The 15638-nt window shown below is 35.3% G+C and overlaps 4 protein-coding genes across 7 annotated transcripts in view; 1 reads left to right on the top strand and 3 right to left on the bottom strand.

The window, feature by feature from the left end:
• Positions 1-28: 28 nt before the first annotated feature.
• On the bottom strand, positions 29-3049 carry LOC106160555 (transmembrane protein 208). Of its 2 annotated transcripts, XM_013537198.2 has the most exons (6): positions 2809-3015; positions 2225-2320; positions 1863-1922; positions 1420-1523; positions 992-1076; positions 29-626 (listed from the first exon to the last, which is right to left on the bottom strand). In XM_013537198.2, the coding sequence occupies exons 1-6, from the start codon at positions 2812-2814 to the stop codon at positions 498-500; spliced, it is 480 nt and encodes a 159-aa protein (XP_013392652.1). In that variant the 5' UTR covers positions 2815-3015; the 3' UTR covers positions 29-497. The 2 variants fall into 2 exon arrangements, with proteins under 2 accessions (XP_013392652.1, XP_086867930.1); XM_087011804.1 differs by lacking the exon at positions 1863-1922 and having other exon boundaries at positions 2809-3049.
• Positions 3050-3477: 428 nt separating this feature from the next.
• LOC106160494 (uncharacterized) lies at positions 3478-8040 on the bottom strand. Its single transcript, XM_013537115.2, has one exon. The coding sequence runs from the start codon at positions 7904-7906 to the stop codon at positions 5255-5257; it is 2652 nt and encodes an 883-aa protein (XP_013392569.2). The 5' UTR covers positions 7907-8040; the 3' UTR covers positions 3478-5254.
• A 485-nt stretch (positions 8041-8525) lies between these two features.
• LOC106160564 (ubiquitin-conjugating enzyme E2 variant 2) lies at positions 8526-12495 on the bottom strand. The gene is made up of 4 exons (XM_013537208.2): positions 12313-12495; positions 11448-11587; positions 10866-10991; positions 8526-10158 (listed from the first exon to the last, which is right to left on the bottom strand). The coding sequence occupies exons 1-4, from the start codon at positions 12332-12334 to the stop codon at positions 10015-10017; spliced, it is 432 nt and encodes a 143-aa protein (XP_013392662.1). The 5' UTR covers positions 12335-12495; the 3' UTR covers positions 8526-10014.
• LOC106160455 (uncharacterized) overlaps positions 12453-15638 on the top strand; it is a 30718-nt gene continuing 27532 nt past the window's right edge. For all 3 annotated transcript variants that reach the window (XM_087011791.1, XM_087011792.1, XM_087011790.1), the window contains exons 1-2: positions 12453-12565; positions 14816-15403. In XM_087011791.1, the coding sequence (XP_086867917.1) occupies positions 15003-15403 (401 nt within the window). In that variant the 5' untranslated portion in view covers positions 12453-12565; positions 14816-15002. The remainder of the gene's footprint in view (positions 12566-14815; positions 15404-15638) is intronic.

Here is a 15638-nt window from a genome sequence, read left to right as displayed (position 1 = left end):
AACTATCAATGAAACAAATATGACGAAATATGTTATATATTCATTTATTCTCCATATCTGATGAATTATGGATAGCAATCAGGAATGATGGGATTTATTACTTCTTTAAAAATATGTAAAGGAAAAAAACTACAAACTTATTTCTAAAACTTATTTCTACAAGACGCATATAACAATCCACTATATCCAATATAATACATATAATATAATTTATTACCTCTGATGCTTAAGACTTTTCTTGGCTAAATGTCAGTCTTACCTTTAAGTTAACAAGCAAAACCAGACAAAATCAAACAAATTTGCATTCCCTACATGTTAGAGTAGAATTAGAGTAAACTTGTCCACACCCTATATATTCCACCCTCCCACCCACCCACCCACCCAGCAAAATCCTGGATCCCCCAGCAATTATATGACATTGTTCACCTTCAGGAGTCGCCAAAAGACAGTGACATTTTGCTACAACCTGTATCACAGAGCTTTTCAGTTCGTTAATCTCAGTGCATTCTCTTCATTTTTCTTTCCATTTTCTTGGTTTTCTTCTCATCAGGCTCTTCGGGTGCTTCTGCAAATATCCATGGACCTAATATGTTCACCCACAGCATGTATAGGGCACGTCCAGGGGCCTGAAAAGGACACGATACAGTCACCCGTAAATTCCAAGCATCTTACATTCATACCAACATATGTTCTTTTCAAGTTTGTAATCAACAATAACATATTATATATGTATATGATATGGCAAAGAACTTTACTTGAATAAAGAGAGTGATTAACACAATGTGTAATGTGCACAAACTGAGACCTTCAAGATGAAGAGACAGAAAAATATAGCAGCTTTAAGTTAACCTTCAATGAGTAAAATCAGATGCAAGTTTTGCCTTTTCAAACTTTCACAAATATCTCAGTTACCATTTTCAATTTGATCTACAAAAAGTTCAGTCCCTGAGACACTGAATGTGCCACAAGTTGATTTTGAGATGTCACTTACCAGTAACCATAGCAACCAAAAATAATTAGATATTAAAGACAGGCTCTGTGTAATAGCAGTGAGAAGTATAAGGTCTTTAATATGTCTGAAAAAAAAAAGAAACAGATTTTAAATTCAAATTACAACAGGGCATGATATACTGGCTGAGGTGCCAGCAATGTTACAAATTAAAAGTAAAGAAAATGCTCGAAAAAAATTTTTGTGTTCACATATTTCTTCTACCTAAAGCATATTTCATACCAAAACACAATGAAATTATTTATTAGGTGGATATGTAATAACTCTTACTCGCACAAATTTGCTTGAGTCTATTTTCTCAGACCTGCAAAGCTATGACTATGATGACATTGCTTCCTCCTCATTTATGCTAATTAAAAGTCTTTCACTCTTAGTTTACCTAATGGTTTACCTGAGCAACATGTACTCACTCTGCCATGCCTTGCTCCATGTTTAAATCTAAAGATGACTTCATCATACTGGACATAAACTGATAGCTGCCACCATACACTATTAATGTTAATATTGTTAACACCTGTGAAAGGTAAAAAAACAACTATAATAATTCTGTAAGCTGAAATATATAAATATATAATTATATATTAATATGAAGTGTATTACAATAAATCAAAACCTTGTATCACAAATAAAAACACATTTTCTCAAGGTTGCACAATATATAGTCTTAAATTCAAACATTAGATAAGTTTGTATTTTTTTGCTTCTATGGTCATATCAAAATTTTCCTTGATACATTAATCAACCAAAGCAATAGTACTTCAACACATCAAACCTCTTTAAGAATTTATCTTTCAAAGATTTTTCTCAACAAAGACACCATTTCTAAGAAAATACTCTCTTGCTTGAAACTTACCCAGTACATTGTTGTAAATGAGTCCCAGAACAATAAGAAGGTTAACAACATGTATACTGCCTGTAAAAAAGTTATTATAAATAGCATTTAAAATAAAGTTTGAAATAAAGTATGATATTAATTGGCACTTTTTCGATTCATTGCAATTATGGCAATTGTTTCTGTTTTAAGCTTTTAAACAATAAGACCAATATTGCTGAATTACATGCACCTTTCTTAAAAGCTGGTTATTACAATTAATGCTGAGAGAGAGAGAGAGTGATAGAGAGACATATATTTAGTGTGAGTGTATTAGTGTGTGACGGTGTATGTATTGGAAGAAACAAAAGATAGAAAAAGGGGAGAAAAGGTTATTTACTTACAGACACTCCTAATATAATATAGCCATAAAACTTGAGGGTTGCTTTATTCTCCTCATCAATTTGTTTTTGGCCCTTGGTGCCTTGCTTTCCTTTGGGCTGGAAAAATAAATGAATATAGGACTTGGCCATATGCTGCAACCAGATACACAAATTGAAATTATTCTTTGTCCAGAGGTAAGGGTTTGAGACATTGTTGCAACAAGAATAAGCATTTATTCTGAACATTGTGTTTAACTGTCGAGTACTGTTGTGCTGGACTGTGGACAACATTGTATCCCGTTCCCGAATAATTTGCAGGGTTTTTCCGGGCATGAACACGTAGGCTTTTCCAGTTCACAAATTTCTTTTCTTAGTTTTTTTCAAATAGAACAATTTTAGTGCTTATTTTCATTTACCTGCAGGTCTGCTTTAGTTTTAATCGAAAATGCAAATGTAAATCGTCTGCTGTTGTCTTGTTAGAGCCATCATTTTGGCAGAGAATTTGTACTGATACGCCCCTCTTTCTTCGATTATTTTATAAAACCTTTTTAACAGATAGAGGAGAACTACGTATGGTAAGTATGAGGTGGTCTTTATAAACTTACCGGCATGTTTGTGTTAGAAATTAAAGCCTGTGCGTAGCAGCTGCCACAGTACGACCACTTTCGCGTGTACACCAATGCAATCCCGCAGTAAATGGAGGCGCAAAAAGATTGCGTTTGTCGCAACAACCGCAATCACAACAATTTGCTAGACTACTCTGGGAGAAGAAATCAACATCAACATCACCTTTGGTTTTGTTTGGATCAACTCGTGAATTTGTAGTTCAGGCCCGTAGCCAGCAATTTCAAAAGGGGGGTTCTTTTTCTAAAAAAAAAATGGACCTTTTACCATGAAACCTTGGTGTATGTAGATAAAAATTTTACCCAGAAAGGGCCTTTTCCTGGCAAAAAGGGCAGTTCTTTTGACCCTCACCCCCACCCCACCCCTGTAGTTATCAGTTTGTCACATGTAGTGATTTGTGGACATAAACATACAACATGTTGTTTATCCCAGGAATGAACAGCTGTTATCCCTTAAATGTTTATTATTCACATGCAGGCAATTTGAAGTAAAAAAGAATTGTCTTTACAACACCAGTTTTTATCTTCCTTTTCTGTTGTTTTTCACGTTATGTTTATGTCCACAAATCACTATGTGACAAACTGATAACAATGATTCTTTTTAAAAGCATTGATCTCGATGAGATTATATCAACAAGTCTAAGCATTAAATGAAAAGCATATACATTTTACTAGTGTCATAATCTACATGAAAATTACGTTAAATACAACTAATCTACTAACAAAAGCAATGTTGCCACCTTAAAAATTCTTTTTGCAGAGGGAATAAACAATATAAATTGTTATTATATTATTGGCATAGAATTCTATGTTATAATTGGGGATTTGCCATGTGATAAAACTAAATATATTGACATCCTGGTGTCATTAAAACATAATATCAACCTCTATGATGCCTTCAAACATCTTCACCCCATTCTTACATAATGAAACAATCAGCCCCGTATGGCCTTTACCCCCTTCTTTCATTAAGATTGAACCAGTCGTAGACATGTTGTGAGTGTAAATTTATCGTTTTCTTGTTGCTTTCTGGGGGATAATGTCGGCATGCCATGTACAATACACGTGATATGTATAATATTGTATATGAAATCATCATACCAATAATTTCAACAAATTCATTTCCCAAAGTTACCAACAGACTTATTAAAACCAGGAAGAATTAAACCTCTGTTTAAAAATACTTTAGAAAAAAAAGCCTATGCACAACATTTTACATAAACATTACCTGACTGTGCTCATGTCTGCTAGATATATACATCAAGTTTAGTTGCCAAGATTTCAAAAACAAAGCTTATTGCCTTACCAATCAAAATGCAATGTAATCACTCAGTTAATTCAAACTATTAGATGGCTATATCCAAGAAAGTATTTTTTGATATTCATGAAAATATATCTGAAAATCTAAAGCCTAAGTGGGGGGAGGGAGAGGTTATGGCATAAAAAAAAAAACCTCAGTGAATTGGTCAAAATAATAATTATGAAAATATTAAATACTGGTATAAATGACATATCTAAAATCATTGAATAATTATCATACATTCAGTTCAAAAATTACACACTACATCAGTATATAATACTTCTCTTTGTACAATTGATACATGATATTAATGAATAACTAGCTATAAACTCACCCCCATGAGCTCATTACATACCACTACTATATTTATAAATAACACATATTCAAGCAAAACAGGGCAAGTGTAAAGCACAGTTTTAGCCCAATCTCTCTCTTTACATATATACTGTATATATAATGAGTATATAAACATGCAAATCAAATTACTCTTTAGCAATAACATCAAAGCAAATACATGCACATATCAATTTTACCAATGAAAAAACATTATTTTGTTCCCAATACCCGAAAAATATTATTCTGATGTTTCAGGAAGCAAATGTTCATGACAGAAAGTACTTTGATAAGTCACCAAAACTGACACATTTTGATAACCAAAATACAGAGATTAGGGACTTAGCTTGAAATGTGCGAGTGATACGTAGTCAAATTTGTTAACTGGATATTGTTATGGAGTGTGTTCACCAACATACTATCAAAATTTCATGGTAATAATGCAACACTCATTTGCAATTACAAGTGATTCAAAATCTAGTGAAAGAGCATCAATGGTTTAAAATACCCCAAGATAAAACAAATAACTGAACATGATGAACTACATATTTATGACAATGTCCACCAGAGAGTCAGATTTTGACCAATTTTTGTATAAAAACAAGTGTTAATAGAATTTCTTAAAGCAAAATATAAAATATGCAATGAGAATAATCAAATGTAATTTTCTGTAAAATTAATATTGTAAAAGTGTAATGTAAATCGCATATACCTTTTTTATTAAAAGAAAAGAACATTGTATAGTTTTGGCTTCACTATCTTCATCTAGAAAATTGCAGTCATCTATCTGCTCCACTAAACATGTCCAGATTCACCACCAGGGGGCAGGCAGTATGTATAACCATTGTTTGACCAGATCTCCTGTGGAGGGTGGGGCATCCCCTCAGACTGTGTGTTCAGGATGTTATGGACCCCAGGGGGAGGGATATATTGGGGAGGTGGGCTGGATTCTGTAATGGGCGGAGCATCCCCATCGATACCAGTCAGACTGACAGGCACTGTGGCATGGAGATGGGCAAGATTGACAGCTGTCTGCAGAGTTGCTTGCAACTGTTGGACTGAGCTGAGATGTGACGGCAAAGGGGGGGCAAGACTAACTGAAGGCATCTGCAAGGGCGGGGTCCGAGGATGACCACTGGCGTTGGCTTGACCAATGGTGGTGTAAGAACTGGACATGTTCTCATTTGTCATACTCTGCATATTGTGAATGTTTTCCGACACTGGGCACACTTGGTCATAATAAATGTTTGCATAGGCAACATGACTAGATGAAGTACTTTGCACCTCAGGGCTGTCTGTGCTTTCAAGGCCCTGTATATAAGGGTCTTTCTTGTGAACAAACAAGTGTCTGCGTAATATTGAGGTGTCACTAAAGCGCTTGTTACAAAAATGGCAAACGTATGGTTTTTCACCTGTGTGGATACGCTTGTGTCGCAACATGGCCTGTTTTTGAGTGAAACGTTTTCCGCACTCTGAACATGCATGCGGACGCACTGTGGAGTGAATAGTCATGTGCATTCGTAACGCACTCTCAGATTTCACCTTAGTTCCACACACTTCGCATGAGAACTTTAACTCCGTTGTCATGTGGACCATCTGTATGTGTTTTTTCTTTGACGACTTGTATGTGAAACTCTTGAAGCACTGGGGACAGTGGAAGCGTTTTTCACCCCTGTGTGTAAGCTTGTGTTCCTCCAACGAATGCTTATGGTGGTACGCACGCCCACACTCTTCACACTGATGTCTCTTCATGTTCAGATTTCGGTGGATTTTATCCTTGTGAAACGACAAAGCAGTTTTTGAAAAGAAGTCTTTGTCGCACTGGTCACAGGGAAACCGCTCAGGTATAAAATTAGGATCGTGTCTCTCCATATGCTTTTTCAAGCCAATTTCAGATCCGTATGACTTTCCGCAAGTTTCACACAGATGGACTTTCCCACTGTGTTTTCTCTGGACATGCTCTGTAAGATCATGTGCAACACCAAATGTTTGAGAGCAATGGGGGCAATAGATGCTTTTAGGGAGGTGTTTCCTCTTAACGTGAATGATCACATTTCTCTGATAGTCTGTTTTAAAATTACATGTTTTGCATTGAAAAGTTCCATTCTTGATGGTGTAATGCGACTTCATAAAATCATCCTCATCAATTCTTTTCTTTTGATCCATCTTTGAAATAACAGAGGAAGAACTTTTCCTAACTTTAAAGTCTTTATCTTTCTTGTCATCTTCTTCAATGTTAATTTCATCCTCATCATCTTCCTCATCCTCACTTTTTACAGCCCCTGCATGTATCCTCTCAAAATGGGTAGAAAGGGACTGGCTGGTCATGAATTTCTTATAGCAAACTGTGCAGGTAAATTTACTTTTCTTTCTGTCTGGCTTGCACCTGTGAACACGCAGGTACTCCTCTCTCTTGTACGCTTTTCCACATTTGTTACAAGGATAGAGAACAGCTGAGTGTTTTGGAAGATGTTTTTGGAGCATGAATTTATCAAATGCATTTTTACTACACAGGGGGCACTTCCACTTTTTGGTGACATGAACATCAATTAAATGAGCCACATACTGCCGGAGTTCTAGAGATTCATGCTCACATATGTTACATTTGAAGGTCTTTTCAAGAACAAGAGACTCATCATTTTGGGGTGGGTTGTTTGCTGTTTGGTCACTTTCTGGTGAGGTTTCAGTCTTTATAGTTACACCGTTTCCCTCATGAGAATCTCCTCTCATTCCATACTCCTCTACCACTTCTATTCTCTCCGTCTTTCTTGGACGACCCCTCTTTCTTCGTTGCAGCAATTTCTGTGGATGCACTGCTTTTCTGTGCTGTGCAGATCTGGGCACACTTTTCACAGAGGCAGGTTGGGTAGATGAATCTTCTCTCAAGGTTTTATTTACCTCAGGATCAGAAATCTTCTCCGCATCTGCACCCTCTTCATCCCTTGTATATTCATGGGCTGCTGAGCAGGAGGTATTCACTGTTTCACTGCTTTTGTTGTTCTCTTCATCTGCCTGACTACAGGAATCAGGCAAAAACTCATGGTCTGTATCTTCATCTACATTTAGATCTCCTTCTTCATCATCATCATCTCGATCTGATTTATAACGCCTATCATCTTCCTTAGCAGTTGAACCATTATTTGTTTCATTGCCATCTGAAAAGGGGTCACTGGTGTGCATCTCTTCCAGCTCTACACATTCGGTTTTCACCGTTTTCTGGTATGCATCTTCTAGTGAATCATGCAGCGTTTTAATTGCATCCCATGTGCCATGAACTGACCACGTCCATTCTTTTGCGTCCACATTAGGGTCACCCTTAGCTTTGGTGACCCTTTCACGTTGCAGTCCAAATTCGGACTCGGCTTTAGTGATCAACGCATCAGCATAGCTCACCTTTTTTAAAACAGATGGCTCCAGTTCTGCGGTCACTATCCTGTAGATGGTCATTTCTATAGTTCAAGTGCTTACGGTGCGTTAAAATTGCGCAGTGATGTGGTTTCATTCATTTTTCAGTACAACTTATTGTCAAAGAGCTTAAAAGCCTGGCACCGTTTTCAGTCTCCTTTTGGAAAGAGTAACATGTGCAAGATGAGCCATAGTCTACACTTACGTCACAACTGATGTATTGGAGGTTGCATGCTTTTAGGACATGGATTTAAATTACACAGAATTTTCCGTATTCATAATATATATGTAGCAAGTAATTACCATGACAAGAAGTTGTTTATATTTTTTGATGTATTACCAACAGACAAGACAAATTTACATTTTAATCAGCAATGGTCTTTGGTACAGCATATCCAGTTTAATCTAAGCTTTATATATTTACATTATGTACCTGTATTTAGCATCAACCAAAATTTCTTCTTAGAAGCTACTAGGTTCATTTGATTCACTTAAATCATGAACATTTTCAAAATTTTTTTTCAAATGCTGTTCAAATTTAATCAGCGTTCCCGTCACTGGTATGCAATGTTTTTCTTTTACATACACAAAAAGTGAGACACTAACAAATTATGAAAGCTATAGGAGGCAAATCACTGGTGCAAAATACTCCAAACCAACATGGATTTACTTTTCTTTATTCCTTCCTAAATGAAAAATGAACCAGATACTTTCAAACAGGTTTTCTAGAGTAATTTTACAATTTCATTCAGTTTTACTAATTTCAGTGCCATCTCTGCGAGTACCTATCACTTTCTTCTTATTAAATTTGTATTACAAACATAGTGGGCCTGGCACATTTAAGTTTTACTGTCCTAACCAATCACAATATCCCTTTAGAAAATAATCCAGGGCCTTTAACAAGATGCAATGACCACTTTACATAAAAGACAGAATACTTGAATTTTACGCTCAAGACTTCAATGTATGAATCAACTCTACTTGAAAATCTGAAAATAGTGGACTTACAGAAGTGAACCTGTAAATATAACAGATTTCTTCTCTTTTCCTTGTTTGGCATATTTTATTAGATGAGACTTTTCACATTTGCACAATTGTATGGTGAGTTCTAAAACAGATACAACTTATAATCAACAACTTTATATTCTGTGTGTACTGTCTCATCATATCACCTATTTGCAATTTTTATTCTTTTTCTCAAAGTTTTACAATCACTTAACTGGATTAAAGGTGGAGCACTTTTCACAAAGCTGGGAGATATGCCGCTGTCCTCCCTAAAAGTAACAAATTGTCCTTTTCCAGCCCACCATCATAACAGAAGAGCGATAATACAAGAGAAAAATTAAAAAAAAAATCCTTCTTGGATCCAATAACAGTCCATCAAGAAGCATATCATGCACTAGTTGCACATGAAATTGTGCTGCATCGATTTGAGTAATCACAAGCTAAGATACTCAATAGTTCGTCTTTCAGATTTATTACTCTGTAAGACCAATGTTTCTGTCTAAATTGAAGTTAAGAGGATAAAAATCATGTTGGAAGAAAGGGGGTTTGGGTGGTGGGTGGGTGGGGTAACAGAACAAAAATCTGAATTTGATATATTTCTTTAATATATGTATGTGTGTATGTATCAGTTCTTTCTCATTATGTGAGTGTCACAGTTTGAACATGCCCTTAAATTCTGTGAGTAAAAATCAACTTTGGACAACTTGAAGCTCACAGTTGTAAGCAAATCATTTGCTGTATATATTTAAAAAAAATTGACATCTTCATTACCAGTATCATAATTGTAATGAACGGCTCAATAATATGCCACGTGAAACACTAACATGTATTCAATGCATGTCAATGTCTGCAGATGTATATGCAAGTGTGCACATGCATGTATGTATATTTCCATATACATAGGCTCACACTAGCATAATTCTTTTCAGCATCATGATGCTTTACAGTCCTTATCAAACATTTGAGGCGAAGCATTGACAAAATTGTGACATATACCAACACAGTCTCCTTTTCTTTGGTTACGTCAAATCATTTTAGTCAATGACAAAAAAAAAAAAAAAAAAAAAAATTCTTAGCATAAGCCCCTAGGTATGTATAGGCTATGTGTTTCAGGACATCAATGGTGGGCTTTTCTTGTAATATCTTTAGAACGAGCTGCCCTCTGGGGGCTGAGAAAGTTTACGGTTTTCTTTAGAAGTCATTGCGTTGCGTATCTCTTGCAAAACTCCATTTATAGAATAAGGGGAACTGTTACTCCGAGACTGCATATGCAATAGCCTTAGATCCACCTGAAAAAAGAAAGAAAAAACAATGTGAAAAACATTTGATTTCAAATTATGGTGTTAATAACCTGATTTGAAATTTAGGAAGTCAAAAATTATTTTAAAAAAAATTTCTGGGAATCAAATACAACTCAGGGTAATAAATTATGTTAATCCATTTAGTTGGGGAAAATCCCTGTAATTTTTCATGATAGTCTTCTATGTTTAATCATTCTCTATATACAACTCGTCTTTGTCATTCAATATTTCATATTAACTTGCAAATTTTTTGTCCGCATGCTGTGAAAAAAAATACAATGATGGGAAGGAGCAGGTTACAACAGGTGCACATTCTCTCCCCCTTCCATCCTCCACTTCGTTTTTTTCATAGTACCCTGGTCTGTAGGGGATTGATCAAAGTAATAGTAGGTTTTAGGATCATAGTTTTTACACAGTACGCATTGTAAAAATACTGAAGTCACTATGCATCTTGACTTATAGGGGTTTAGTGCTGGATATCTAACATCAAAACTTTCTTTTTTTGCAAGTGTAGATCAATTGTAACGCATGGTACAGCAGAGTGATGACAACTCCCTGGTTTTCTTATTAACCCATGATGTCATCAAAATGCACATCAAAATGACTACAAATGACTAGAAATTATTGTTAGTCATTTTGAAGCCTCAGAAAGTGACTTTCTTCTTAAGATAAAGCCTTGCTCATAAAACACTCACCACTCCAGTCTGGTCATTGACCTCCTTCATTCGTATTTTTGTTACAAATTTGGCAGAAGGTGGCTCGATAGGGTAATTGACACCACATTCCAAAATCAAAGTGTACACTCTATTTTCAAAATTAGTCTGGAAGATAAATAAAATTATGTCAAATATATCGATGTAAATCTGACACTGTATACGTTAATAATACTTTTTTTACTGAGGAAGGCATTTTTTGATAACTTGTTTCTCAAACTCTGCTGGAGTTAAAAATAAAGTGCAAGAATTAGAAAAATTAGCAGTGCTGTTACATGCTGCTGTGATATTGATATAAGGAAGAAAATGTTGTTTGAAATGTTTTCTTTTATCATAGTGACAAAAAGTCATGATTTTGAAAAAACATTTTTTATTTTACCCCTTTCCGACCTCTTCTACTTATCTTATCAAATTTGCACAGTATTTCATAACTATGTGCAATTGTGCATACTGGAGAGATTTCTGTCAGAATTTTGTTTAAAGAACCCGCAAACGTACTACTACTAATGAAAGTTGAAAAATTCAGTGCTCAATTAATTATCAGATGATCAAAAACGTGCTTACTCCTGGGGGACCTATAATCAGACATGACCAGCAGTTCAACTGCATGTCATCTGCATGAAGCAGTCCCCAGCTTATGCTTCCATCACCACATCCTTTTTCCGCCTCTTCTAACTCACGTAGTAGCTGGAAATTTCTAGGAACTGGAAGACAAAAATGAATATTGTGAGTTATATTGTGCATTTGAGAACGAATGCAAGTTTTTTTTTTACCCCATTTAATTTTTTTCTTGAACGAAAACAATAAAATGAAGGTTATTTGCTTTTGAAGAGACTTAACTTTTTTCACTGAGCCTGAAATATCATTACAACAGTAGTCTACTCAAGAAAGATTCATTTTCCCAAATCTGTTTTAACTTATTTTAAATATGATAACTTCAGTGGTCTGTAAATCTGTTTATAAAGCAAAACTGCACATTGTAGCTTAAACATCATCATGTCACTTTAAGAAATGTATTGTATATGCTTTTTTTCCATATATTTTAGGTGTGCTAATAATTCTGAAACTCTAACTTTGGAAACTGTAAAGAAAACTTCAGTTTATTATATGAAATGATAAGCCCCTGTAAATCAGCAATTACAAGAAAGAAGAAGGCATCTGAATCGGAAAACACCGTTCTGCCAGAAGTAAAAATTACCTAGTTTCGAAAGAACTACTTCATTTGGTTAAACTTTAGCCTACTAGGAAAAGATGTGCTGTCATATCATTCATGATAAAATATATATTATAATCTATCATCAAATACACTCGTTATGAAGATCTAAATGGGCATTGTTTCGTATCTAAACAACTGTTAACTCATGTGGCATCGCTTCAGGTAAAAAAGGTAACCAAATATTTTGTTAAGAATAAAATCCTGTGACATTACCTTTGTACGAGTTGCTCGCCATGTTTGACTCGCTCTGACGACCAACCCAACTATGTTATTTTTTATTCAATTAAGTCTAAGGGAACTAAATGAAGAATATCAATTTTACCGTTAACCTTATGGAATTGTCTATAAAAAATATCAATTGAAACTAGTAGTTTTAATTATGCTCGCAAAAACGAGAAAACGGGTAGAGAAGGAAGTGACGTCAGTATAAACAAGATGGCGGGCACCTGCAAGTGAATTATCTTTGGTAAGTCTAAGAAACTTTTGTATGCATATTGAATGTGCTACTGTGAATGCATTAATGATTCAGTATGTATGTTTTTAGTTTTTACTCTCATATGTATGATAAAATACTGTGTCTTACGTGGAAGTACCTTACATTATGATGAGGTGCCAGTTGTCAGTGTTACTTTGAACAGTAAGCAAATTTTAAAAAAAATTACTTGTGGTTATTAGTAAGTAGTACTGTGCTGGTCATAAATGAAACATTTTGGGGCGCACTGTGACAGTTACTTACGGCATTATGTAGGTAATGGAAAAGAGGAGATGCAATCATTTTTTCATGAGGTAGACAACAGTTATTTAAACTTATTATACTACATTATTCCCCATTTTACTTGATTTGTGATAGCCTTAAATAAGCATTCTGAGTCATCTAGCATACTGTATGCATTCCTAACCCAATGCAATGACAATAGAAAGTATTTTTAATGATACATAGGTCCTCTGGACTGTATAGAACTTTTAAGGCTGCATCAACATTGGACATGCCAAACAACTAAATGGCACCCCCATGCAAGTGCAACCTTTCATTGTTTTATTAATCTAAATGAAGCTCAAGTTATGAATGTATACCCTTGTAGTTCATGAGCATATTTAGAACAGCGTACTAACAGATCCAGGGATCAAATGTGGTGACCCACTAAAAAGGTTGACGCTTCATTTGCAATTAAACACTGAGTACATTCCCCACTGGGATTACGCAACAAGCATTCCAGTGGGTTGGCCATATTTGATCCACAGATCTATTATTCCGCTGTTCTGAATGCGCTACATGTGATGATTTGAAAGGCTGTATGCCAAAGTTTATGCTTAAAGAAATACCATAAGCTTTATTGGTAATGATCCATGGTCTGTTACGCCATTCATAATATAAATAATATTAACACATTAATGCATGGACCCTCCAGCATCCCACAAATATAGATGGTGACAGCCAGGGGTAGAAGGAGTACAAAATATGAATCTGCAGTTTGGTCAATGATTTACAAGGAGTCTAGTATAGCCAAGTCCACAAAATATACCGTGAGCAGTGGTGGTGGGAGTGGGGGGGGGGGGGGGGGGGGGGAAGGAGTTGAGGGGGGGGGGGAAGGAGTTGAGGGAAGGATGTGTTGATGGATTAAATAACTTAAAAAATCAATATTAAAATCAATAAGATTAAATATTACCTAAAATATTCAATTAATTATTCTTCACTCTTTATGTTAATAACAATTAAATTTGGGGGGGGGGGGATTTTATGCATTTAATTTATAATACTAATTATAATTCCTCTTTTCATTATGTATGTACATGTAAACTGAAAGCCTGTTTTTTTTTCTATTCATTTTTATTAGTTTGACACATTTTAAACAACAAATTTTTTCGTAACATCAAAATCACACTGGTATATAACAGCACTGCCAGTTTTTAAGTCTTATTCTTATGCATTGGCATGGTAAATACACCATGGCATGTCTATAAGCCTTAACAGTGCTACCATTTTTATTCTGCAAACTGTAAATGTGTAAAATTTTACGGGTTGGCAATCGCCACCATTACATGTAGGATCAGGATTTTTTAAATATCCACTTAGTGTAGTTAAGTGTTAAATACAATGAAAGTTGCTGTTTCTTTCTTTTTTTTTAATTTCAAATCAAATCACTTAGATAGGGGACTGCATTGCCCATAAATTGTATTCAAAATTGCCATTGTAATCTGCACACATTAGAATGTAACCTTTATCTTGAATCATTCTTCTTCTTCTTCTAGATCTCTTTATTGAGATCTATTTTTTCTTTCTGCTCTTCAAATAAATGATGTTTTCTGCACAGAATACATTTTCTTTCAGATAAACTTTGCCCATTTATAGATTGTATATTAGCAGCATACTAGTCCCTATACAATTACAATATTAATAGATAACGGAAATTGATTATATAAGAAACCTAATCAGATTTTCAGTATCTGGGGTTTGCAATGTTGGTCATCCTGTTCATCAAATTGTCAATTATTTATAAGAAATTATGGATGGCACTTTTACATGGACTGCTCAGGCACTGAGTATACTGATTTTGTTCAATAGTGATAAGTGATGTTTGCTTTCTTAGGCTTTTATTACACAATCAGTTTTAGTTTGGATGATTTTGTATTGGTTTATAAAGAGTAATCGATCAAATTGACATTTTGATGAAATCCTTGGTTTTGTTATAGAATGATATAACTTTCTTTGTTACAGACACCAGATTCATCAGTTCTGCAATGCCATGACAAAGGATTGTACTTATTGTCAAGATTTTCACTTAGAAGAACCAGATACTGTTGCTGAGATGCTTCTACAGTTGTATATGTTCCAAACTAAAAAAAACCAGATTGAATCACAGTGACAGTACTGCTGAGAAAAAGCACAAGGGAAAGTTTCCAAGATGGAGGAGAAATCAGGAATGCTGTCAAAACTGAAGCAGGCATCGTCTGCTGAAGAAGAACTGAAGATTCTGCAGGCTGTCCAAGACAGGCTCCTTCCCAGTCTGACCGAGCCTCTCATCTCTGATCTAGATGCGGATGTATGTGAGAAACAATTTCTAGAATCGGGATTCCTCGAGGATGATACCCCATTTCCAGGTCACAGTCCAGAAATGTTATATTCCAAACAAAATGACTTGAATGATTTTACATACTACCTCTTGAATCGGAGGTATGGTTGGTCAGAACTGGAAGGGAAGCCTGGGAGCAAAGCCAGAGCGCGGCCTGCGAAGGCAAGTGTCATGGCAGGAGAAGTGAGGCACAAGGCATTACTGAATGACCTCTTGGATGACTTTATCAAATGGTGAGTACCAGTATGGACAATTTGTTTTCTGTAATGTTGTTATCAAAAATCTGATCAGTTGGAGACATTTATTTGTGTGTGTGTGTGTGTTGCATGTATGTGTGTGCATGTCTGTGTGTATGTTTATATTTTAGATAATTGGTTTAGAATTGGAGGCAAAATTTATTCACTTTTATCATAGCTCCTGTATCCTAAAATTATGTACTGAAATTAAAGCCACAGAAAGTAGGAGTTA

Source organism: Lingula anatina, chromosome 4 (genome assembly GCF_051362555.1).
Source record: "Lingula anatina isolate TDL-2025a chromosome 4, LinAna3.0, whole genome shotgun sequence".
Classification (NCBI taxonomy): domain Eukaryota; kingdom Metazoa; phylum Brachiopoda; class Lingulata; order Lingulida; family Lingulidae; genus Lingula; species Lingula anatina.
The sequence above is the reverse complement of the archived record's forward strand: the minus strand, read 5'-3'. Positions and strand labels throughout refer to the sequence as shown.

Bases quoted from the DNA above. Each gene is read 5' to 3' on its own strand.
- LOC106160494 (XM_013537115.2), bottom strand. From the start codon at position 7,906: ATGACCATCTACAGGATAGTGACCGCAGAACTGGAGCCATCTGTTTTA.
- LOC106160564 (XM_013537208.2), bottom strand. From the start codon at position 12,334: ATGGCGAGCAACTCGTACAAAG. The intron at 11,588-12,312 runs GTAATGTCACAG...TTTGTCTTCCAG, and splicing joins GGCGAGCAACTCGTACAAAG to TTCCTAGAAATTTCCAGCTA. The intron at 10,992-11,447 runs GTAAGCACGTTT...TTTATCTTCCAG, and splicing joins TGATTATAGGTCCCCCAGGA to ACTAATTTTGAAAATAGAGT.
- LOC106160555 (XM_013537198.2), bottom strand. The intron at 1,923-2,224 runs GTAAGTAAATAA...ACTTTTTTACAG, and splicing joins ATATTATATTAGGAGTGTCT to GCAGTATACATGTTGTTAAC. The intron at 1,524-1,862 runs GTAAGTTTCAAG...TACCTTTCACAG, and splicing joins CATTTACAACAATGTACTGG to GTGTTAACAATATTAACATT.